General features: G+C 35.8%; 1 protein-coding gene and 1 long non-coding RNA gene across 4 annotated transcripts in view; one reads left to right on the top strand and one right to left on the bottom strand.

Annotated features, from left to right (window-relative positions):
- pcdh17 (protocadherin 17) overlaps positions 1-19198 on the top strand; it is a 147296-nt gene extending 128098 nt beyond the window's left edge. Inside the window, exon 5 of one of the 3 annotated variants that reach the window (XM_087272540.1) lies at positions 16985-19198. In XM_087272540.1, the coding sequence (XP_087128666.1) occupies positions 16985-17685 (701 nt within the window). In that variant the 3' untranslated portion in view covers positions 17686-19198. 3 annotated transcript variants of the gene reach the window in all.
- Positions 18815-23955, bottom strand: LOC148679636 (uncharacterized). Its single transcript, XR_015944904.1, has 3 exons — positions 23069-23955; positions 20538-21594; positions 18815-20213 (listed from the first exon to the last, which is right to left on the bottom strand). It is a non-coding gene; the product is annotated as an uncharacterized LOC148679636 (long non-coding RNA).
- Between the last annotated feature and the right edge of the window lie 2277 nt (positions 23956-26232).

The following is a 26232-nucleotide window of genomic DNA, read 5'->3' as shown; positions in this document are numbered from 1 at the left end:
GAACCCCTGCCTTAAACAGTGCCAAAACACGATTGTGCCCCCTCCTCTTTCCCTCGATGGCCTTCTCTCACACTGCGTTTTACCTTTGCATGCTTACGTCATCAATGATGTGACTGTTCAGTTTAACAGGAAGAGAAGTGCTCTCGCTCAGCACAGTAAAGATTGCTTTAGTTATATTGGTTTGTAGTAGTTTTAATTATTTTGGATGCAGTGATATACAGTCAAATATTTTGCCGCTCAAAAATGATCACAAAAGTCCTTGTGCTGCACATATTAGAACAGGGATGGGCAAACTTGATCCTCGAGGGTTGGTGTCCCTGCAGAGTTTTGTTCCAACACTAGTCAAACACACCTGAACTAGTTTGTTCAGGTGTGTTTGACTAGTGTTGGAACAAATCAGTGTCTTCAAGATCCCTTGAACTCTATACGGAGGTCTGTTTAAATATCGTTGGAGCTAAACTGTGCAGGACACCGGCCCTCCAGGACCGAGATTGCCCACCCCTGTATTAGAAAGTTTGCTGAAGGTGCAGTAAGGGGTTTGCATCTTTATTAAACTATGACAGTTTGCTTTCAGTGAAAAGCAATAATGATTAATAAATCCAAATAAAACAGTCCTTTAAAAGTGACATCGCGTCTCAGACATGCTTTGCACTCACACTACAAGCGTACGGTGCCAAAGCCCAACCAAACTCTGGCATATCTCTTCCAACCGGGCCAGGGCCGGCCAACTAAACCGCGCCCAGGCATGATTCAGAGCACTCACACTTGTCAAACAAACAAGGAAATGGAGGCCAAACTTGCCTGGGCATGGTTTGGAGACCCTAGTGAGAGTAAACTCTAACTTAATCGATTTGTGTTGGGACAACATGAAGGAATTGTGCGGAATCCAGCATTGTTTACACTCAGAGTTTGTTTTTCAGACTTTGACATTTCCTGTTTGTACAACATACTTATTTAAATTAAGCTGAAACAACACAATTCTTGAGTTTTTTAGTAGTCCCAACACAAATTGATTATGTGTAACCCAGCATTTTTTACAGATTTTGTAAGCTTTGTTTACTTGAGCGAAATATCCACAGAGCTAGAACATTTACACAGAGCTATTTTGAACTCTGACTGTGGCATGCCGGAAGGGGAGTGAAAAACAGTGAGGCTTTTTTTTTTTTTTGGCTCATGTTGAAAATTCAGTGCATCCTAATTAGTATTATTACTGTATATAGTGTGAGCTCAAACTGAAGTATGTGTATTGTCAACTAAAGTGACAGATCAAAGATGCTGAGATGTGAGATGCCTTTTTTTTCACTGCTGAAGAGCCTGACGATGCAGGTGAATCATTTGGGAAGCTTTTAGAAACTAGTCGTCAGCCAGAAAAACACGTAAACACACTCAGGGTGAATCGCAAAAGCACACTAAACTATACAGCATGTAATAGAGCTAATTCCACCCCATATAAATCCACACTGGAACACTTACACAACCGAGTTCGCTTTTGTTGAAAACCCCGACATCCAACAATCTATAAAAGCAGCCCCGGCCCTCCACCCCCAAAGTCTCTTTTAAGTGTGTGTTGTGAAGGTTAGCACATTCTCTTTGAAAGGCCAACAGATCTTTCCCCCGCAGGTGAGCGCTAAGGCCCGTAAGCCCCGCGTAGAGCTCCTGCTGCGCCAGGAGAAAAACATCTCTCACCGAGCTCTCTCCTTCTCTTCTCTTCATGCACTTTTGTCTCATTTCGCCAAGTTCCGTCTTCAAGGAGGTCCTCGTGTGAATGGCCATTGATTGGGCTTTGTGTGTTTGTTTGGACTCGTCTCCTTCGGCGAGTTACCCTGAGGCCTCGGCTTACAGCAACTTAACCAGGCATTAGCTGCCTGCTGCTCAGCTGAGAATGCATAATGAAAAGCAGCGTTTGATCGAAAGACATTTGTCCTTGGCTTAGTTAAAGCGTCTCTGCGTTCCCTTGGCGTTTCTCAGGAGGCTTGTCGATGAGCCTCCCTGGAGTCCATTGGTATTTGCTGCAATACCAGCCCTCCCAACTGGTCTGAACTTCAGAAAAACAGCATAGGTGCACAAAAAAAGACTCCAAAAGAAGGTTTTCGCAATAATGCTCTATACTCTTAAAACTTGTTTCTTTAGTCTGAATCTGCTAAGAACTGTCCACCCAAAGGTTTATTTTAGAAACCAACATTGGTTATTTTTTGGCACAACAGTGAACTGAAAATTTCTACAGGGAGCCAACAATATATCTTCTTTGGCATCACTGTGGACCCCCTTAGGCAGGGTTTTCAATCTTTTAGGACACATGCCCCCCAAGTTTGTCCAATTTCAATAAAAGCGTAGCATTAATTACATTGAAACATATATGTATACAGCTTTCCTGATTCAGTGTGATGGCTGAGCCTGTTTCTGTGAGGACAACATGCAAATCAGTGGTTGGATTTCTGACGTGACTAACCGTAAATCATCTTCCATTGTCAATAAGCATGAGCCATAGCACACTTGCTTTTGATGGATGTGCATATAGAAAATGCTGCTTCGCAAAACTAAGTTTACAGAGCCCTCACAAGTGTGGGTGAGTTGAACACTGAGGACGTTTACATAGACACCAATACTTTAATATGATTTTAATATGATTAAGACAATACTCCACGTATTTAAGAGTCCACGTAAACACCTGAAAACAAAAGCCTTTGAAAACAGTGATGTTATTTGCATGCTTAATACGTGTTGAGCAAACTGAGGATTTACTTCACATTACAAGCAGAAATGGAGACACATCTTGACAAATAGACACAGAAGAGCACCAAGCCACCGGTGGCACGTTGTCACTTCTGGGTCACTATTAATACTGTTTACTAACAAGGTGACAGCGCAAAATACTGGCCTGACATATGCAGTACAGCATTTTTGCCCCTTTTCACAGATATAGTATGTGTAAATATGGATAATTTTTGAAACATTTTTTTAAAATGCAAAAAAGAAAAAGAAATGTTTTAGTTTTGGCTAGATCATCGTGATATAAACGTATCCAAAATGGTTCTTTTAAAAACTGTTTGCAAAATAGTTAGACTTTTAGAGGCCTTATTTTTTAGGACTGTGAAACCTTTCACACCAGACTGCATAATGTGAACAACCTTAAAGGACCATGAAACCCCCCTCTTTTGACCGAAGTGTCTGTACTTCACTAGCATATTCGAGCTACATCACCGATTTTGATCCCACCCCAAAAATTATTTTAAACCCGGAAGATGGAAATAGCTGAGAAAAGCTCAAAATTATCCACTATTAAAGCCAACAGGTACTAACGTCATCTTAACTGATGCTAAACACACACAAATCTGTTAAAATCTCAAAAAAAAAAAAAGAACTCCAAGGTGTCCTGAACCCTTTAATCCAAAATGTGTTCTAATGTGTTTTCTAACTATAAAGAACTTTTTTGTTAAATGGAAAGATTCCATAAACGTTAATAAGTTCTTCAGGGAATTATCAATGCTAGTAAGCAAGCTTTCATTGGCATATATTATTGTCGAATATTAAACCTGAGCAGAAGTGAGAGATTTATGGTGAAATAAACATGCTCACAGGTGCGGCATCAGTCTGTCATGAGGCCTCGAGGCCTGTTTCGGCTGCCCTTTAAGGTATGAGGCTGACAACACACACGCACACACACACACACACTTAGAACACACACACACACACAACTGCGCCTCAGTCTGCCGGGGCACAGGTGTGAGGCTCTGATGCTGCCCTGCTCACGCTGAGCAGACCAATCACACTGTCCACACTGAGCCTGTGTTGATCCTCACTCCACTGAGACTGTGGTCTGTCATGTGCCCTCACTCAACATCACCCCCAACATCACACCTGTCCAAATAGTACACTTCACTCATCACATGCACCACTACATGTCAGCATCTTATTTTATGTTTGATGTGACGCTCTAAAGAGTATTGGCTTTTTACTATTCATTTTAATTCATTTGATAATTTATTTATGCATTTTATTTTCATTCATATTGTCATAAAAAGGGGAGAGTTTATTATAGTTTTATAGTTTCATTAATATTGAAAGTGGTATACACCTTATACTTAAATTTGATTGTGAAACATCTTCAATGATGATCAGTTATAAAAGCCTTTAATATTACTGTGGTATATTTGAATATAAATATGACATTTATTTATTGTATTATTATTATTATTATTGTTGTTGTTGTTGTTGTTGTTATTATTTTAACTTTATTAAATCTAATTTAGTTTTATTTATTTATTTGTTAATTTATTTATTTATTTATTTGTTTGTTTGTTTGTTTGTTTGTTTGTTTGTTTGTTTGTTTATTATTATTATTATTATTATTATTATTATTTATTTTGATTTATAATTATTAATATTGTCAATTATTATTGCTATTATTATTAATATTTTTTATGCATTTTTGTTGTCCATAATATAACAATGTAAACATGTTTAATAATGTTTCTTGTTATAGTTGTATGATCTTTTATTTGTTTATTTTATTTTATGCTTTGTGTGCATTGTCATACAAATAATGAATAATAGATACTTAAATATTTAAAACCAAAAATTTAATTTGGCCATGATGCATTATTATTGATCATTCAATTATCTGTATTAACCACACTGGTAGCTTTAATGATTAAATATTTTATTTTATTTTATTTTATTCTATTCTATTTTATTCTATTTTATTTTATTTTAGCCCTTATCCCCTATGATTTTAATTGACTGCTTCCTTTTGCCTGTTGGCCTGATGTTGTTTCTTAATTATGACATGAAGGCAGATGTATTAATGTTATCTTGGACTTTCAGCCAATGTTGGTTTTGCGCCTGCTGGTGGCGTACAGCAGATTGAGAGATTGCGATGTTGGCACTGACCATTGTGAACCAAGCAAAGCAGGAAGCACTGAAAAAGCAGGCACTGAAAAACGACTTGCTAATAAAAGATTTGGCAGGAGGTCTTAATGCACCGAGTCAGAATATACTATCTGTTTCTCTTTCCGTCTCCTTCATTCTCCTTCCCAGCTGGAGAATCAAATAGGGCAACCAGACACCCAAATTCTTCTGGAGTGAGAAAAGACATAACGGCTGGCATTTGAAAGCTTTCTCTTTAACTGTGAGCATGAGGTGTTTGTTAAATGGCTTCAAACTCTTAAGTGGCCTGAATTCTCCCTGCTGTCTCCTTTCAGGCTCAAAGGGAAGTTTCTCTGGGTCAGAATGAATTGAGGGTGAGGACGAGGAGCATGTTCATTATGTCTGTGCTCATTAGACTGGCAAGACAGCATTCAGTGTTCTGAACTGGGCCATCCTAGCTCAAACTAATGTGGTCAGTCACAATGTTTAATGGCAAGATTTTAGACGAATAGTCAGTGGTAAATTCATGAGTCTGAGAGGATAGCAGTGAGCAATTAAGTCTATTTGTTTAAAAAAAAAAAAAAAAAAAAAGGATTGAAAAATAATTTCAATGACATCCTTTATGCCATGATCACCAGCCATCTAGCCAGGGCGGATCCCTGGAAAACTACACACCTGTCAATTTACATTGACATTTAAATTGACAGTTCTTTCACGTGGAAAACACACATAGAATGAGTTTTTTTCTTGTTTACACCAGAGATTGTATTTTTTACAGAGGTTACTTCTCTTTGGAGTTAACAAGAAGCTTATGATGTTGTTTTATAAAGCTTATCTTAAAAGCATTGGCAGGTATGACATCACAGCGTGGTTTGACAACCTATCTGTACAGTGTAAATCTGATGCACCTCTTAAAGACTTAAAGAGGTGGAAAGAATTCTAAATGATCCAACTCATTTTTTTTTTGTATCTAAATTATGAACTGCTTCCCTCTGGTAGTTTATCTTAATTATCATTATAATTATTGTACTTACGGTATTTTGTATTGTTTTTGTTGTTTGTTTTTATATATGTCTGCAGCAATATGGTGATGACCATAACAAATTTCCTGTTAAGGACAATAAAGTTTACTTACTTACTTAGTTACTTACTGAACTACAACTCCCATCATGCACATCACTCACACACCTGGCCCAGATTCCAGATTCAGTCAAGCCTGGAGCCTCCTTCAAGGACAGGAGTGAGCAGGTGAACTCATATATAAACTCGAATATAAACACAGCAGACAGACACATTGATGCCGAGTCTTGGTTACTGTAAGTGAAGTGCATGATGGGATCTGAAGTTCAAGCGACAGATTTGTAGTTCTTCAGCAAATCTGCAAATTCTAGATTACTGGTGATTATGACACCATATTAAAGAAAAATGGCAAAAATAAATATAATAAAATATACATTTTCTAAAGTAATTAGATACTCTTCCTAAAGTCAGTAAATCCACTGCCTTAAAGGCAAAAGCTGACTTTTTTTGAGTTGAGTTTTTTTAAACATATTTCCTTTTTTTAGACCATTTTAAGCAACAAGATCACTGTAAATTCATCTAAGGCCATATATACTTGCAAAAGAAAAGAAAGTTTTACAAACCAAAAATTAATTATAATAAAAAATAAATAAATAAATGCAAATCTCCAAAAATGCAGGTTCGGGCCTGTCTTAAATGCCCAAGTTCCCTTGACTCTTGACTCTTGTCAAATCAGGGTCAAAAACTGAAACTCAAAAAAGCAAATAAAAAGAAAAGTATTATTGCTTTTGACTGGACTTTTTTTGTAAAGGCAATGCTCTATATGCTCTCTCTCTCTCTCTCTCTCTCTCTCTCTCTCTCTCTCTCTCTCTATATATATATATATATATATATATATATATATATATATATATATATATATATATATATACATATATATATATATATACATATATATATATACATATATATATATATATATATATATATATATATATATATATATATATATATATATATATATAGCTTTTTTATTGCTTTTTATGTTTTTTGTTTGCAAATTTATTTTTTTATTTCTCAAAACTTAGTTTTCCTTTTGCCGTTCTTTATTTTTGTTAACAAAATTCATTTTTACTTCTCAAAAAAAATTACTTTGCAATTTTTGGAGATTTGCATTAATTATTTTATAAAAATGTTTTTTTGCTTAATACCTAGTTTTTTGTTTGCACAACTCTTTAATTTTGCAAGTATATATGGCCCTAGATTGACTCCATAGATTGCTCACTTTTTAAGTGGAGTCAAATAATCACTTTAAAAACTAATGGGTTTATTCAAGTTTATTTTTTAAGTAAATTCAACCAATTGCTTTTTGCAGTGTAGAGGTAAGAAACTGATGTAATATGTATAAATTTATGACATTAATTAAACTATATTGCATAACTGAAGTTATGATGACATTTTATAACGTGATTGTTAGTCAAATATAAGCATTTTTGGCAATCTTTATTTCTCATATCCATGATCCCAATGCATTTTAATGATTTCAATATACACAGTCACCTCTACAATCTAATTGCTAACAGCGTGATATTAATTCCAGGATTATAATGAAAATATCATTGGAAAGTGAGAGGTTGTGCTAATATTGTGAATAGATCAAAACCTTAAGGCATTGTTAAGCAAGCCATGCCGTATCTACAATCCTTTCAGGCGTGACTATAGTCACAATATATGACATCTCAGCTCCTTTTTTTCCCAGGGAAGTAGTGAATATGTAATGAGCTGACCTTCTGTTAGGACTGTCACTTAAATGTGGCGTTGTTTCGGGTATGCTGCATTGCCTTCGGGACTTCCGCAAAGTAAAATGAGATTTGTCATACACACATCATTAGCTTGATGAGCGGTGTGCTAGCAGAAGTCTCGCATTTTCAGACTCAAGTCTATGGATCCCGTAAATGGTGCACAGATACGGAGATTCTGCTTGCGATAATAATTGGACAGTTGATTTGACATTCTTGCAGAGCAGCCGATGAGCTGACCATTGAGCCATTCGATATAAAGATTTGTGCGTGAACTGTCAGAAAAAACACAGGCATGTCACACAATACGGTTATAATGAAGTGTCCCCATAACAGCTTGTAACCTTGTGAGCTGACTTTGCGTGAGGAGTGTTGGGGGTGGCAATAATTCACACTGTGCCTCCTGCTTCGGATCATCACCTGCCTCTTGTGAGGTCAAAATATGTCTTTTGAACACACACACACACATAAAAGGAACATCTGAGATACATTTGTGGACAAAGAAAGAAGAAAGCTATGGACGAATATTTGATTCTGAATCGGGCCTAAAATCGAATCGGTGCTCTGGTTTTCCCCACAGTCCAAAAACATGCACTATAGGTGAATTATATGATCTAAAATGGCTGTAGTGGATGAGTGTGTTTGAATGCCAGAGTGAGTGGGTGTTTCCCAGGGCTGGATTGCAGCTGGAATGACATAAAACATACTGAAATAGTTGGCGGTTCATTCCACTGGTGGCCCCTAATAAATAAGAGACTAACCTTAAGGAAAATGAATGAATGTTTGCATACAGTATTTGGAGGTCATCAAATTGGCATATCAATGCATAGAGCAGATTGATAGGCTTCTGAATAGGGCCTATGACTGATACACTCTCAGAAATAAAGGTATGCAAGTTGTCACTGGGGTGGTACCTTTCCAAAAGGTACAAATTTGTACCTTAAAGGTCCATATTAATACTTCAAGGGTACATATTAGTTCCTAGAAGGTACAAAAGTGTTCCTATTGAAAAATTTTAGGGACTAATATATTCTTTTGAGGTACCAATATGGACCCTTTAAGTACAAATGTGTACCTTTTAAAAAGGTACCACACCAGTGACAGCTCGTGTACCTTTATTTCTGAGAGTGTAGGGGTATTGTTAGTTATGTATGAACTTTTTGCATTTGGAGGGTCTTCAAGAACTTCTTCCTGACCTGAGGAGATCATACAGTTGATCATACAGTCATTCAGAAAACAGACCCTTGCGTGAACTGTCAGGAAATACAAGCCAGTCATACAATACAGTTATATAAAAGTGTCCCCAAAACAGCTTGTAACCTTGTGTGCTGACTGTGCGAGGAGCGTTGGGGGTGGCAATAATTCACACCGTGCCTCCTGCTTCAGATCTGGCGTCGAATTAGTGGCCTCAGTCGGTGTCACATGTCTTATTGTTAGTCATGGCGACCCTGCCAAGACTCAAGGTCACCTGTTTCACCCAGGCATGAATAATCTATTGAAGGATTGGTTCCTCCTCACTGGTTGCATGGAGATGTGTCAGCGTGGATTATTTATGCTTTATTGTGCCTCCATTCAACAAGCAGTTGGTCGTGAACATGCTGGAGAAGGCAAGTCTGGTTTGCTTGCTTCCTTTGCTTGGCTACATATTTCAGTTGTTTGTTTCAACTTGATGTGCTGTTTGAAAGGTTTGGGGTTGGTATGGTTTGTAGATGATTTTGATGAAATGAAACATTTTATGTTCAACTAGGCAGCTTTTCTCATGGGAAAAATACAGTAAAACAGTGAAATATTATCATCATTCAAAACAACAGAGCTCTTTTTTGATGGATTTAAGGGCTGCGCAATTAATTGAAATTCAGTTTCGATTTCAATTTTAGCTCCTAATGATTATGTAAAAACGTTAATTGAGATGAAATAATAATGAAATAATATTCCATACATTAGTTGCTCTGCAAAGCTCAGTTTCACATGAAAATTACTAAAAGCATGTGCTGATATGTAACTTTTGTAGCACGGCATGCTATCATTTGTTGACGAACATTCAAATCATTCATGTTTTGAAAAGCGCGAAAGAAATCGCATGCTGCTATGTATATGCACTCAGACTCAGAGATGAGCAGAACACACGTCTATTCATCCTAATAAGAGCACTTTAATAGTCAAATACATGCAAATTTGGGTCAAAACGCAGTGTTCAGTGATTATTCACATTAACCCTCATTTATTTAATAAACAAACGAGTTGAGGATCAAAGGACATGTGAAAGTGAAACCATAAATCAGAACCGTACTGTTCTTAAAGTGACAGCACGCAATATTCCTGCTGCCGACTGTTTTTATCATTAATCAAACAACAAAAGGACAAAATCACTCACTGCTCTTGACTGAACGTCTCTTGTAGCTATAATTAAAGTTTTTTTCTTACAGGGAAGATGCTTAAAGCACAGCTTGTTTTATATTTTTATTCTATTATATTTATTTCCCTTTCCTTATTTACAGGGAGGAAAAAACCTGTAAATACAGTTGAATTATTAGCCCTCCTGTATTATTAGCGGCCCTTTTTCCTTTAATTTCTGTTTAATGGAGAGAAGATTTTTTAACACATTTCTAAACATAATAGATTTAAAAACTCATTTCTAATAACTGATTTATTTTATCCTTGCCATCATGGCAGCATGTAATTTTGACTACATATTTTTCAAGATACTAGTATTCAGCTTAAGGTGCAATTTAAAGGCTTAATTGGGTTAATTATGCAAGTTGGGGTAATTAGGCAAGTCATTGCATAACAGTAGTTACTTCTGCAGATATTCAAAAAATATAGATATTGCTTAAAAGGGCTAATAATATTGATCTTAAAATAGTTTTTTTTAAGCCTGCTTTTATTCTAGCCAAAATAAAACAAATAAGACTTTCTCTAGAAGAAAAAAAATATTATAGGAAATACTGCAAAAAATTCCTAAATCTGTTTTTGAAATATTTATAAAAAAAAAGCAGGAAGGCTAATAATTTTGACTTCAACTGTATATTGTTTTAAATAATCATGATTACAATTATGACCAAAAATAATTGTGATTATGTTTTTTAATCCCATAATCGAGCAACCCTGACGGATTTTAAAATTCTAAAAAAAAAAATTAATTTAATCCAGTCTGTAAATAGTTGAAAATTATTATATTTTTAAGAAAAGCTGAAATGTGTTCAAGTGCACATAGTTTATTAAAATACACTTGTATATAATAAACAGTGTTGCCACCTTTTCAGACCCCCCTAGCGACAAATTTTCAAAAAAGCGACTAGCGATGAATCTAAAGACTTTTGTGGCTGTTATTTGAGGTTTTTGTAGACCCTCGTGTGTCTGTACTGTACCATTCATACTCTTCTCCACAAGCCTCGGGTGATGGCGTCTGCCCCTCTCCCACTTCAGAGCAACCGACAGCAAATGATTTAACACCGCGAGTGTGAGGTATTTCCCTGGTACAGTCAAATCGATCTGCATCTTCTTTGTTTTATATTCAACAATTTCATTTGACCGTTTATTCTTTTCTTATTCACAATCACAGATATCTTATTTAGAGTTTCATGAATTTATCTGAGTTTATTGTGTCTGAGAGATTACTGCAAATTCACTACACATCTATACTGATATACTGTATTTAGACGGTATTGAATTTAGCTCAATTGACATGCATACATAAAGCATAGTGCAAAAATAAATACCCCTTTATTAACCACAGGCTGTTAAATAAACAGAAACAGTTGGACATAATGACGTCAGTAATATGCAAATTGACGTATGACATAATCTAGCGACATTTAGCAACGTTTTAGACAGAGCTTAGCGCCTTTCCAATGAAAATAGTCGGCAACACTGATAATAATTATCTAGCTTTTGATCAATTTAATTCTCCCTTGCTGACTTAATATAGTCCTTTATTTAGACCACTGACAGTTTGTTTTGCTAGTCTTGTGTCTAAAGGTGAAATGGAAGTGTGAAATAGAAAGATATTCCTGCACAGACACTGTTTAGCATGCAAACCCACGCTTTATGTTTAGAGAAGATAAACAGCTGCAAAAAATAGTGAAAGCAGCTCACATTCAAAACCTGCACTGATCTGACGAGGACACTGTGTGTGTATGTGTGTGTGTGTGGATCTCATTATTTAAAGTGGACAGCATGTTCTTCCTCACCTTGTCACGCATGCTAGTTTGTGCCACTCAGGACCAGCCCTTGTCTTCCTCTCACACAACACAAGAGCACCACATGCTAAATGTCAAGCTCCCTCTTTCCCCTCTTATATGGTACTTGTCCCTGTCCTCTCACACTCTTGTTAAAAGCGTCCCCGAAGACGAAGCAGCATGCTGACCCTCCAAATATGCAAAGCAGATTTAATATATAGCACAAAACCATATATGTACCCCTAGGTTTGATCTTAGGCCCAATCGTGTATGACTTTCTTTCTGATTAGTCAAAATGTAGCCTGCTGAATCTCCAAATATGCACACATATTTTAAACACACCCCAGAACAACTGGTGTACCCCTAGGTTTGGTTTTAAATCCAACTTTCTTGTATGGCTTTCCTTTCTCTCTGTCCACAGATGCACCACAGATGTCTGTGTGTGAGTGTGTGTGTGTGTTCAAATGACATATTTTGACCTCAGGAGAGGCAGGTGCAGTGTACCGTTACCATTGAGAATGGGTAGGGGAGTTGGAAAACTTTTTTCAAGGTTAACAGAAACCCCACAGACCAGAAACAAACCGAAGGAAACCCCAGAGATAGGCTTTTGTTGGCCAGACACACACACACACACACACACACACACACAGTGAAATCTGGAACAATAGGGATTCTGGAGCCGAGTTGCAGAGGATCATTTTTCATGACATGGCTTGGCCTTTAGCAGAGAAACATCTGAAAGAGCAATTTAAAATATGATTAATGATGATAATAAGGTCAAGTGGTCATCATTTATACACGCCTGGCCTTGAAGAAAGAAAACCGATTGGCTACAACACTGCAAAAGTAAACACCGATATCAATTTAACTATGAACACTTTAGCGCAGAGAATTGATGCACTTTTACTGAATAAGCAGAAGGATCTGTAGTCTGAATATCCTGATTGTGTTTCGATGCGCGTTGTAAATGTCATCCATGGAAAATAAGTACATCTGTCTGAAAAATAATGCTCACAAACGTTAACTGGCTTTATGAATTACCGTGTCCTATTGTTTATTTCAGTGAAAGGGAAAAAAGAAGCAATGCGAAATATAGTAGATCATTGTAAAACATCTTATGATCAATTAGTCCTAAAAGTGTATGTTTTAGGTTACTGTAACTTATTAAACTAAGCTAATCGTGTTCTAAGTTACACAAGCTGTTTTAAGTCACTTTAACATAATATAAGTTCAGTGGACTCATAAAGTTGATTTGTTCAACTTAAAATGTAGGACAACCAGGATTTTTTTCAGTGCATGATTTTAGCGTAATAGAAAAAGTGGACCTTATAAAGAAAAAACTTCGATCTTATTTTTGCTGATAAATAAATAAATAAATAAAACTAAATATAAATAAATAAAACTAAATATGAACAAATAACTAAATAATAAATAAAAATAAAATAAAAATAAAAAGTAAACAAATAAATGGAAAATAAATAAATAAATATAAATAAGAATAGTAAAAAATGAATAAATAAAATAGAAAAATAATGAATAAATAAAATAGAAAAATTAATAAATAATGGAAAATAAACAAATGAATAAATACTATATAAATAAAAAAGTAATAATAAATAAATAATGGAAAAATAAATAAATAATTGAAAATAAATAAATAAATGGAAAATAAATAAATAAATAATAAATAAATTAAAGAATAAATAAATAAATAAATTAAAGAATAATGGAAAATAAATAAACAAATAAATAAAAGGAACATAAATAAATGGAAAATAAATAAATAAATAAATAAATAATAAGAAAAATAAAAAAATAATATAATAAATAATGTAAATAGCAATGCTAAATAGAGGGAAAAGAGGCAAATGTACAAAAAGGATAATTTCACTTGATCATGAAGCATTTGAGGGGAAGGAGAGATTAATAGCGTTCAGGAAATCTATAAGTTAAATGCAGCTCATCTCTCTGTTGATGCTAGAGCTGTTTCCTGATCTCATCTGTTATTCCAAAACACTTTTTGGGGTCTTAAACGAGCGAGTGATGACTGCTAGATTATTGAAAATGTTTCTTCTCATAAATTCATGAGGTTGTTTGTGTTTCCTTGTTTTGCTCTCCCAAAAGACAGACATCATCAAACAATTAAATATAGATGGAAGACTTCTGTTTGTTCTGCTCAAATCACTGCCCTTCTCTCGTCGAACGCACATAGAACCGATGGCACGGGTCCCGGTGTGTGAGGTCTGTGCATGTTTGTGACCCGGGTCTCAGCTTTACCTGAGCTCTTTTATATTCACAGGACAGCAGCTGTGCTTTCCTGTTCGCCTTGTTTTTTTTTTAAACTTTCATTTTTCATGTTTTCCCTTTTGTTCTTTTTTTTTTCCTCTCTTTCTTTCATTTCCCATTTTAAAATACATTATTTTTTTATCCTCTCTACAATCCTGCACCCATTTGACACACCATCAGTACAGCCCACAATAATCCAAAATGTGGTTTCTTCTGAGCTGAGATGAAAGGAGGGAAGACGCACACACACATACACGCACACACACTAGACTCTTGGCTCTGTGATATGGCAGGGCTGCTTTGGGATAGCTTCAAAGCCCAGTGACATAAATTTATGATTGCAGCGCCACACTTTTTGCCAAAACTGAGCTGTTGTTGTTCTGCTCAGAGGAAGGGTGAGGATGTATTATAGAATGCATGAGCATGATGGAAGAGAACGGGGTAATTCTCTGCCATCTTTTTGATCATGTTCATAGAAAACTCACTTATTTAGCCAGATAGCTTCCATTCTCTTCTGTGAGAGCCTGAAGCATGAGTTTATATAATGTAGGATGTTGGGTAAGTTTCTGATGTTTCACAAAAGTTCTTTCTTTTATCATTCAATTTCCTTCAGCTTTGTCATAAGATGTTAATATTAGGTTAGATTTACGTTGCCAGCATCTATAAGGACAATGGTATTATAACGTCCAATAACAATGTTATATGACGTTGATATTTGGTTGGTTTATGGTTGATATCTGGTGTTCGTCAGGTATGGCAACCAAAATCCAATGCCTAATAGACGTCATATTGGTAACATCCACACAATGTCAAGCTGTAACATCATTAGATGTTGATATTTGGTTGATTTTTGGTTGTGTTGGAAAGTGATCAAAGTCCAACGTCTGTCTGACATTGAGTTCTGACATCAACAGATTTTCATTTCCTATCAAAAAGCAATGTCCCCACGACGTTGGGGTGCAACGTCAATCTGACGTCCTGTTGACATTCTGTGCCTGTTGGGTTTATTTATCAGTAGTCGCCATAGCAGAGAAAACCCAGCGTATGCCCTTCCAGCTGCAGCTCAATACTGGGAAACACTTATACACACTCACATTCACACACATACATTATGTCCAATTTAGCTTGTTCAATTCACCTGTAGCGCATGTCTTTGGACTGTGGGGGAAACCGGAGCACCCGGAAGAAACCCAAACAAACACGGGGAGATCATGCAAACTCTACATAGAAATGCCAGTCGGGAATTGAACCTGTGGCTTTCTTGCTTTGAGGTGATAGTGCTAACCACTGAGCCACCATGCCGCCCTTTCTTCCTATCATTTAAAATGAATGTAAAAAGCCCACTTTCCTACTTTGTTGTAGTTTTGTTTTTATACGTTATTTTTTTAATGGCAATACTGAATCTTTATTATTTATAAATCATAAGTATTTAGTGTCATGTGATCTTTTAGAAATCAGTCTAATTTTTTATTATCATTATTATTATTTGGAGCTCAAGAAACATTTAAAAGTATTACTATCAATTTTAAAAATAATGAATATTTTGAGGAAATGGTTCTAGTTTTCAGGCTTATCAGATAAAACTAAGTTTTTACTGTCACTTTTGAGCTTAATGTGTTCTTGCTGAATTGAAAACATTACTGACCAAAATTTTTGATTAGAAGTCTATATTTATAATAATAATAATAATAATAATAATAATAATAATAATAATAATAATAATAATAGCCACAATAAAGTTTGATTAAGTCTTTATGAGTGGTTCAGTAAAAGCACCATCATTTGTATAAACACAAGTCATTTGAATGTAGTGGGATGATAACAGATTTCAAGGTATATCGCGGTTTGGAAAAGTCAAGGTTTTTAACTGCCAACGTTATCTGCTATATACTGTTAAGGTATATGTGAGATTTTACATTTACTTCAACAGTATCTCCAGCAGAAAAGATATCCAAAAATGCTGTTTTAAATTCTAAAGAAATATGTGTTTATGAAACTAATAAAGACAGCAGAAGTGAATGAATTATTTAAATTATATAGCCTGACATGTTTACTGCACTAAAGTATTTTAAAAGTTTCTCAAAATATAATATATTGTGTTCATAGGGGAAAATGTTTTTGTTTTTTTTACCCAGACATTAAAAAAAAAAAAAAAAATATATATATATATATATATATATATATATATATATATATATATATATATATATATATATATATATATATATATATTTTTTTTTTTTATGTCTGGGTAAAAAAACAATAACATTTCCCCCTATGAACACAATACATATATATATATATATACATATACATATATATATATATATATATATATATATATATATATATATATATATATATATATATATATATATATATATATATATAGCAGTAATCATCATACTGTCAAACTGATATTTTTATCCAAAGTTATCATACCGTCAGAATCCTCTAACAGCCCATCTATTTGAATGTAAATCAGTTTACTCCTTTTGTTGTGTGCGCATGTCTTTTATACTCGCCAATTTCAATTTAGACTGCAGGCTAGCATTCTCAACTTGGATAAATTTGGATTTTGTTTGAAGCGGCTCTGGTGATTCAGCTCAGCTGAAAATGGTGCAGAAAACACTGACTCAAGTGTTACGTTATGTCAAGCTGTTTTGCACTGATTACAGATTTATTCATTTGAGACAAATAATCTTTCATTTTGTGTCAAATGGGATGAAACACCTTTAATTTGTGACTCTTTCCCTAAATTGATTATTCAGAATTAGTCAGATTTTTATTGCTGAAATTCCAGCTAAATTAATCAGTTTCTCTTTCTCTTTCCAGAAGAGGATTGTTTGAACTGCACGGAGGAGTGTCGAGTGCTGGGTCACTCGGACCGTTGTTGGATGCCTCAGTTTCCCGCAGGCGCCGGAGGAGCAGGAACTCCCCAAGCCGAGGGTTCGGACTACCGCACCAACCTCTTCGTCCCTGCTGGCATGGAGGCGGTCGCTGTGGAGACTGAGACTTACGAAACGGTTTGCAACCCCAATGGAAAAAAAACTTTCTGCACATTCGGAAAGGAGCGCCGGGACCATACCATCCTGGTGGCCAACGTTAAACCCTATCTAAAGACTAAACGTGCCCTCAGCCCGCTCTTGCAGGAGGTCCCATCTGCCTCATGTAGCCCTACCAAAGGCTGCAGTACAGGATCCCCGTGCTCTTCGGCCAAAGGCATGGGCGACGGAGCCGAAGGCAAACCCAGCACTAGTCACTACGGACCCCCAGATGGACAGTACATTTCCCCAAACAAGCAGAACAAAGAGCAGGGCTACTCCACACTGCCTCCTTCTGATCCCGTGGCTAAAGTCCTGGCTGAAGCCCGTTCGCGGATCAGCCAGGAGACAGCGGTGGAGATGGACTGCGTCTTAGAGCAGGGTGGAGGAGAGATGGGACGGAGCACCATGGACGCAGACCAGGTGGTCAGAGACATCGACAAACTCCTGCAGGATTGTCGGGGAAATGAAAACACCCCCATCAGAAAATAAAACGCACTTTGAGCAAAAGGAAACATGGACCAAGTCGAGACGCTCTCCGAGAGAGTGCGAGTGGAAATCGGGACATATTTCAAGGACAAAAAAAAAAACATGCGTACTTGAAGACCTGGACAAATAAACATAAGGAGCAAAAAAACTGTTTGCTTTTGTTCGTCCGGACGCCGTGTTGTGTTTTGGGGGCAAGGGAGTTTCTTTTGGAGTTGCAGAAGGTGCTGCTTCTGGCTTCTTGTGAGCTTTTTCTTCTTCTTCAAGTGCCCACCAGCTTCAAACTCTTTCCTAAAGTGACGTCTTTCTGTCACTGACCCATAGATGGAGCGTCCCATCCTTCTCCTCCAGGGACTTATGAAGGGGAAGGGGTGGACGAAATATGGTTTGTTCTGACAATCGCTAGTCAAATGGGTTTGGGGTGCGTCGGACACCCAGAATTGTTGGACCACATCAAGACAGAGACTCTCTCTTTAACTTTTATTGGCTTTGTAATATCAGCATAAGAAGTGCAAACGATATCAGCAAACTCTTAAGTGGGTGTGAATCTTTCGGGTGGGTGGGGAGGGTTGATTATGAAATGTAACCATTCTTCACCTGTCATTTCTAGTCACGTGTAAAACTGTGTCCTCTCCCCATGTATACGTACATATGGAACATTCCAGAACGGTGAACCTGTTACTCTCACTTATTGGTCCTCTGTGATCATCTGTCTTCAGCTTTTCATTACTTTTAAAGTGACTCTCCACGTGTCCGACGTTAAGTTATAACAGTCACTCTCTTGTATATTAGGGACATTTTTCCTCAACTGTGAAAAGATATATCTATATATACATATAGATAAATATATATATAAATATATGAACTTATGTATAGTGTCCAGATAACAATGAAAATATTTATACATTTTGTAAAAAAAAACAAAGGTGGAAAAACTTTAATCTCAGAAAAAAAGGAGGGTGCGCACAGGATGAAAATGCAGTTGAAGATATTTATTAAACTGCAAAGGACACTGTTTCGATTTTCGATCAACAACGATGACAAAAAAAAAAAAGATTTTAAAAAAGGAAATGTCCCTTCACATTGTCACTTATACACAATATCATTTTAATGTGCAAAATGTATCCAATTTAATGTGTTTACATCAAAACAACATATTTTTATTGATTTTTCTGCAGTTTCTGTGCATTTGAGCCAAATTGTTACGTGTACAAGAGCTATATTGTGTATTTTATTAAATTAATATATGGTTGTGTTGTAATATACATGGGCTTATATTGTACTTGGCAACTGATGCCTTAGTAGTCTTCAAACTCTATGAGTTTAATTTCCATTCGGTTTCATTCTTGGTTCACTTTTCCGCTCTCGCTTTCTGCTTCGCCTCGCTGCTGTGCATTTGGACAGGTTATGTTGTTTTAAACACGTGTTGGAAAAGACTGCTTACATGACATGTTCACTACTTGCTGAGCAACTTGTTTTTGTCTACAAGAAAACTAAAAAACAGCCACACACGACTAAAGTTTGTGTAATTTCTTTTTACAATACAAAGATTGTTTATGGGCAGCTCATTTTACGAAAAATGTCCATTGTTTGGGTTCATGGATATTTTCCAGTGATATTTTTAAGTGATGTGACAGCCATGCAATTATTGAATTAATACCCTGCTCAAAGCAAGATGAGCAGAAATTAGGTGGTTAATTTGGTGCCGTGACCCATATGGGGGTTAATGTAATAGGAGTTGTGCAGATAAATACTACAGGCTAAGGTATTTAACATCATTGGTAGTGGAAAAACACAGATTCAACTTCCACTAAAAATGGGACATGTTAAACAGAAGGGTTAAATTGGTGCCATGACCCAGACGGGAGTAAAATATAGGGTAAGTGAAAGTAGTAGGAGTTTTCTAAGTAAATACTAAAGGCTGAGGTCTTTAACATCACAGATACTGCACAAACGAATATTCAACTTTCACTGAAATTGGCACGGGTTGAACGGATGGGTTAAATTGGTGCCGTGACCCGGAGGGGAGTAAGATTTAGGTGTAGGTGAATGTAATAGAAGTTATTAACATCATAAGTAATGTGCCAACAAAAATTAAACTACCACTCAAAATGGGACAGGTTGAACATATGGGTTAAATTATTGTCATGACCCAGATGGGAGTGAGATTTAGGAGTAGGTAAATAAATCATACGTTGCACTGATAAATACTACAGACTAAGATCTTTAACATCTTAGGTAGTGGAAAAACACAGATTCAACCTCCATTTAAAGTTAGACAGGTTGAACAGATGGGTTAAATTGGTGCCGTGACCCAAATGGGAGTGAGATTTTGGAGTTGGTGAATGTAATAGGATTTATGCGAGTAAATACTACAGGCTGAGGTCTTTAACATCATAGGTACTGTTCAAACGAATATTCAACTTTCACTCAAAATGCCACAAGTTGAACATATGGGTTAAAGTGGTGCCGTGACCCGGATAGGGGTGAGATTTAGGTGGTGGTGAATTAAAGAGGAGTTGAAAAGATAAATACTACAGACTAAGATATTTTATTTCTTAGGTAGTGGGAAAACACAGATTCAACTTCCACTCAAAATGGGACAGGTTAAACAGATTGATTAAATTGGTGATGTGACCAGGATGAGAGTGAAATATAGGGTAAGTGAAAATAGTAGGAGTTTTCTGAGTAAATACTAAAGGCTGAGGTCTTTAACATCATAGGTACTGTTCAAACGAATATTCAACTTTCAGTCAAAATGCCACAAGTTGAACATATGGGTTAAAGTGGTGCCGTGACCCAGATAGGAGTGAGGTTTAGGTGGTGGTGAATTAAACAGGAGTTGAAAAGATAAATACTACAGACTAAGATATTTAATTTTTAAGGTAGTGGGAAAACACAGATTCAACTTCCACTCAAAATGGGACAGGTTAAACAGATTGATTAAATTAGTGATGTGACCAGGATGAGAGTGAGATTTAACAAAGAAGAATAAATACTTTTTAAGATTAAAAATTAATTATACTTAGGATTAGCATTTCTCACTCATGATCTGCTCTGTGTGTTGTTTTCGTATTTTCAACCTAAAACAAAAGAGGCTTCGAATATAGAGCAATTAAATCTTTTGAAACAACCTTTAGAGTCTTTTCTATGCCAAACAGTTCATTTGTAGCAGTATTGGTAGCTTTATTCATCCAGTTTAGCTTATAATGCTCATAATGACCCTGTGCACTATTCTCATATCACGGAAAATGAGAATATAAACAGTGAATATATGAATATATATACGTCTGTATATTTATGTTATTAGAATGGTGCCCTGCCTACACAGTGTACTTTGGGATTTGATCTAAACCCAGGCGCAGCAATTTAATGAAATAGCAGTCCTCATAAACGAACTCCAGTTATATGTTATGTTTCCAAAGTTTTGCCGCATTGTGACTAAAATGAGCTGCCACAATCACAAAAGAAGCAGAAGAAACCCAAGGGGAAGAAAACTATTTTCATGATCGGCTATTTATGTCATCAGAAAGCGTTGGCCCGCGGTGTGCGTTAAACACAGGTCGCCCTGCACAACTTCCACAGGGAGCCGGGGAAAAAAAAACACCTCTCTCATCTCCCGTAAAGACACAATCGCGTCTGTTCTGTTATTTATTTATTTGTTCCTTTATTTATTTATTTATGCATTGTTCTGTTTTGTGCTTCAAAGGAGGCACTTCCAGACTTTCTCCTTTCTTTATTTGCATCCATTCTTTAGTTTCCACTCCGTGAGTTTATCAGTAAGAGAAAAAGAGACGGCAAAAAAAGTAGTTTGTTGTGAGAAAGTGAAAGAGACACACTGTGTTCATATCTAAATTAGTTTTTTTTTTTTTCAAACGTGGTGATGAGTTTGACATGCCGACACACTTGACACAACTGCAACAAATAACAATACACAGCGCAGCGGTTGCGTCTCAGATCTGGCTGTGGTGTGTGACACAAGCACCTTTTATTTTCTGCAAGCCGATTCTCCTTGATCAGCGCACTGCCACGGTTCAGTCTGTTTCATTTACACCAACAACGCCTTCAAGAGACATCGAGGTTCTTAAGAGTGCTTTAGCCTCAAGCCACACAGATTGAAATAACTTCCCTGCTTGTCGCTCTTCTCAGTTTTCTTCTTTCTTATATCTTTGGTTATGATTAAATGTTTAGTTAATCTAAACCTAATTACGTTTATCTGTTCTGTCTGTCTCTCTCTGTGTGTGTACATGTTTATGTGGTTTGCAAGGGCTTGTATAATGAGGATGACCTAGTTGTACTCTCTTAAGGTTGTTTACAAGGACATGACTTGTGTACTCTTCATTCAAATGCTTTACATCATACTTAACGGGCTCTTCTGAAGTTAACCACAGGTTTCTTGTTAGGGTTGTGTTAAGGCAGGGGTGTCCAAACACGGTCTTGGAGGGTTGGTGTCCTGCAGATTTTAGCTCCAACTTGCCTCAATACACCGGCAAGGATGTTTCTAGAAAGCCTAGTAAGAGCTTGATTAGCTAGCACAGGTGGGTCTGATTAGGGTTGAAACTAAACTTTAAAGGACACCGGCCCCCCAGGACTGAGTTTGGTAACCCCTGGGTTAAGGAGTATAGGGGTGGCTATAGGCCCATATAAGGCCCGTGTATTGTATCACCTGCTTCAAATGTTATCACTCGAATAAATGGGTTATCAGTGGTTATCAGATGATAGATATGGGCCAGTAGGGGCCTTCTGTGGGTTGGGGTATACGTTAATAAAATACAATTATTGGAAAATTTAATAAATAATTCTCGTTAACTTCCGGCCACAGCCATATGTGATCTATAGCTGATGAACCATGTGGATGGATGATAACAACCTTCTGAGCCTACAAATAGGTGCAGAAGGGCCCTACTGGCCCATATCTATCAGCTGATAACCATTTAAAACGGTCAATTAATCAAGTGATAACATTTGAATTGGCTGGTTGTATAGTATAAAAAATATTACGCCTATGGAGAGTCCTTGTAAACCATATACACCAATGCAAACTCATGGCAATTCGCAACTTTTTGCTTTAGTGGCTAATTCGGATGAATTCACATGATCTAATTCGTACAATTTAGTGCGATTTGCTCATCACCCAATGACGGTTTGGGGTGGGGTTGGGTGCTACGCCTCCTTTATAAAATCGTACATTTTCATACGAATTTGTACCAATTAGCCATTAAACTGACAAAACGTAAAATACTTACGTTTCCTCGTAAGATCAGGCTGTATATACAGTAGTCAACATTTGAAGTCTATCAAAAAGGATTTTAAGACAAAAGTGGGTCTTGTTGAAGAGTTTTCGGAGAATATTGAATAACCATTTTGATCCACTTTAAATGTTGACTACTGTATGTGTGTGTGTGTTGTAAAAGGCATCTCTAAAGACAATTCAGAATGCTGAACCTCTAAATATGCAAAGCAGATTTAATATACTGTATACTTAGCACAATACCATAAGTGTACCTTAAGGTTCGGTATTAAGCCCAATTCTAAAAATGAACTTTCGTGCGCAGCTTTTTCTCTGATTTGTCTGTATAGATCCACTAACCTGCTAAACCTCCAATTATGCAACCATACTTCAAATACACCCCAGAACAACAGGTGTACAGCAAGGTTTGGTTTTAAATCCATATCAGAACTCAACGTTCTTGCATGGCTTTCCTTACTCTCTGTCCACAGATGCACCACAAATTTTTTTGTCAGGTTTCTTGAGCCAAATTAGAGGTAAGTCATGACAAATACTTCTATAGAAATAACCAAGAGCTGCAAGTCCAAGGGTGAAGAGAAGAGAAAGGAAAATCCATTTTAAAAAGCAAAATAAGAAAAGTATTTGCTGTACTCTACGATGATACAATACAGTACATTTGAAATGCTATAAATAAATGAAAAAAATTAAGTCAGTTACCATTTTACAATTTAGTCTTTCCTGCAATTCTTGTGAGAAAACTTTATTTTGATGAGATGTAGAAAAAAAAGTTCATAATCGCAAGATATGAACTTAAAGTCAGAATTCCAAGATGCAACGTTAGAATTCTAAGGAGAATTTCAAAGTTGCTAAATAAATGTCAGAACTGCATTTAGAGAGAATATAAAGATTTAAAATAAAACTCTTGATTGCAAGATTTTAATCGAAGTCTGCACAGCAATATATGAAAGTCAGACATGCATAATACTAAATTAATGCAATATTAGAATTCGAAGGAGAAAATGTTAAACTTGCAAGAAAATTCAATTCGGAAAAAAAAACTGACGTTCAAAATGCAAAATAAAAGTAAGAACTGCAAGATAAAAACTGAACTTAGAAAAAATGTAAAGATAAAAGTCTTGATTGCAAGATTTTAATCAAATCTAAACCGCAATGTGTAAAAATCAAACATGTAAAATACAAAATAAAAGTCAGAATTCCAAAATGCAGCATTAGAATTCTAAAGAGAAAATTGAAAGTTACAAGAAAACTAAATTTGGAAAAAAACTTTCAAGATTCAAATTAAAAGTCAGAACTGTAAGAAAAACTGAATTTAAACGGAATATAAAAATAAAAGTATCAATTGCAAATTTTTTATCAAAGTCTGAACTGCAATTGATAAAAGTCAGAATTAGTTGGACAAAATTCTGAAGTTGCATGATGAAAACTCAAATAAAAAAAAAAAACTCACACTTGCAAGATCTAGATAAAAGTCAGAACTGCAAGATAAAAGCTGAATTTGGACAAAATATAAAGATAAAAGTCTTAATTGCAAGATTTTAATTAAAGTCTGAATGGCAATATATAAAAGTCAGACATTTAAAATACAAAATAAAAGTCATAATTCCAAGACATAAATTAAAAGTCAGCATTATGAGATATAAACTATGAATAATGAAAAAACAACTCAGAATTGTTAGATGTAAAGTCAGCATTAAAAGATACAAATTCTGTATATAATGTCTCCCACAATGCAATGCACCTTGATGAGCAGCAACTGACATTATGTAATTGCGCTTCCAAATGTCAAAACAGTTCGACACTAAATTGGATTAAAATGCAATACGTTTCTTTTTTTCCTAAAGATAATTGTCTGTTATAATTGTCAAGTTTAATATAATATATATTGTCTGTATATTATATTAAACATGCGACATGACAAGTTATGTGGCATACTAATTTTGAATGCTTCACATAATTCTCTGAGTAGTATACAATATTAATATTTTGCAATGCTAGTACAGTTTTTCTTAATTACAATAGCCACAGTTATGTGTTGCTGGTTACCTGAGACACAAAAATTAGCATCAACGGCTGTACATGCAACGCTTCAGTCTCTGAAATGGAAGGCAGGCTTTATTATAGCAGCCTTGTGAGCTATTTGCTGTCTAATGGACTATAAGTTGCTGAGGTCAACACATAGTTTGAGATCCAGCATAAAGCAGTTTCCTCATTATTGTCTAATTACACTCAGTAGGCATGGAGAGAGATTGATTGCAGTATTAGTGAACAGGGATATTTCTGGATATCAAAGTCTAATGCGTAAATCCGTAATTGAATGAGGCTTCATAAGTTAGTCAGCTTTTCTTGTCTTGCAATTCTGGGATAATTGGCAAAAGCTGAGTTTAATAGCAGTCAGAATTGTAAGATGTAAACTATTACCTCAGAGTTAAATGGGGAAAAATGTCAAATAAATCAATAAAACTGTAAGATATAAATTAGGAAATCTGAGAATAAAGGGAAAAAGTCCAAATTAAGACATATAAACTGGTCATAATTGCGAGATATAAACTAAAGTTAGATTTAATTTTAACTTCAATATATACAAAATAATTACGAATTGCAGAACATAAATTAATGAAGAATACTGAGGATAAAATAAAAGTCTGCTCTTGTCAGATATAAATTCAGTATTCCGAGGGGGGAAAGGGCAGAATTGTGAGCTATAAAATAAGTCTAAATTTGTCAGATAAATTCAGAATTCTGAGAGAGAAAAAATGCAGAATTGAGAGATATAAAATAAAAGTGTGAATTTGAGGTAAACTCAGAATTCTGAGAAACAAGGCTAAAATGCGAGATATAAAATAAAGGTCTGAATCTGTCAGAGGTAAACTCTGAACAGGCTATATGCACAGTGTTTTTCAGCCAATACATTCAGTTAAATAGACATAAGCATCCATTTGGTTGTTAAAGCATAAAAAGATATGAAAGATCGTTTAAATGTAGGCACCGTCAGTAGCACCATAGCGCAGAAATTCCATTTGGTAAAATTAATTTCCATATTTTGAAGACATGGAGCGGAAAAATAATTTAATGCAGAGCTTCTGGTTTGGTTTAATACCCACTTTATATTGTATCTTAGCCAGGCAGTGAAGATCGCTGTTTTTTTGTTTTTTTTTAAGAAATCAGGGGCCTCATGTATTAACGCTGCGTACGCACAAAAACTTTGCGTACGCCAGGTTTCACACTCAGAATCGCACACGTTTGGATTTACTAACAATGAACTGAACGTGGGAATGTGCGCAGCTCCACGCCAGCTCTATGGC

This window comes from Danio rerio, chromosome 11 (genome assembly GCF_052040795.2).
Source record: "Danio rerio strain M-AB ecotype USA chromosome 11, GRCz13ab, whole genome shotgun sequence".
Taxonomy (NCBI): domain Eukaryota; kingdom Metazoa; phylum Chordata; class Actinopteri; order Cypriniformes; family Danionidae; genus Danio; species Danio rerio.
This window is presented reverse-complemented; position numbering and strand designations above follow the sequence as displayed.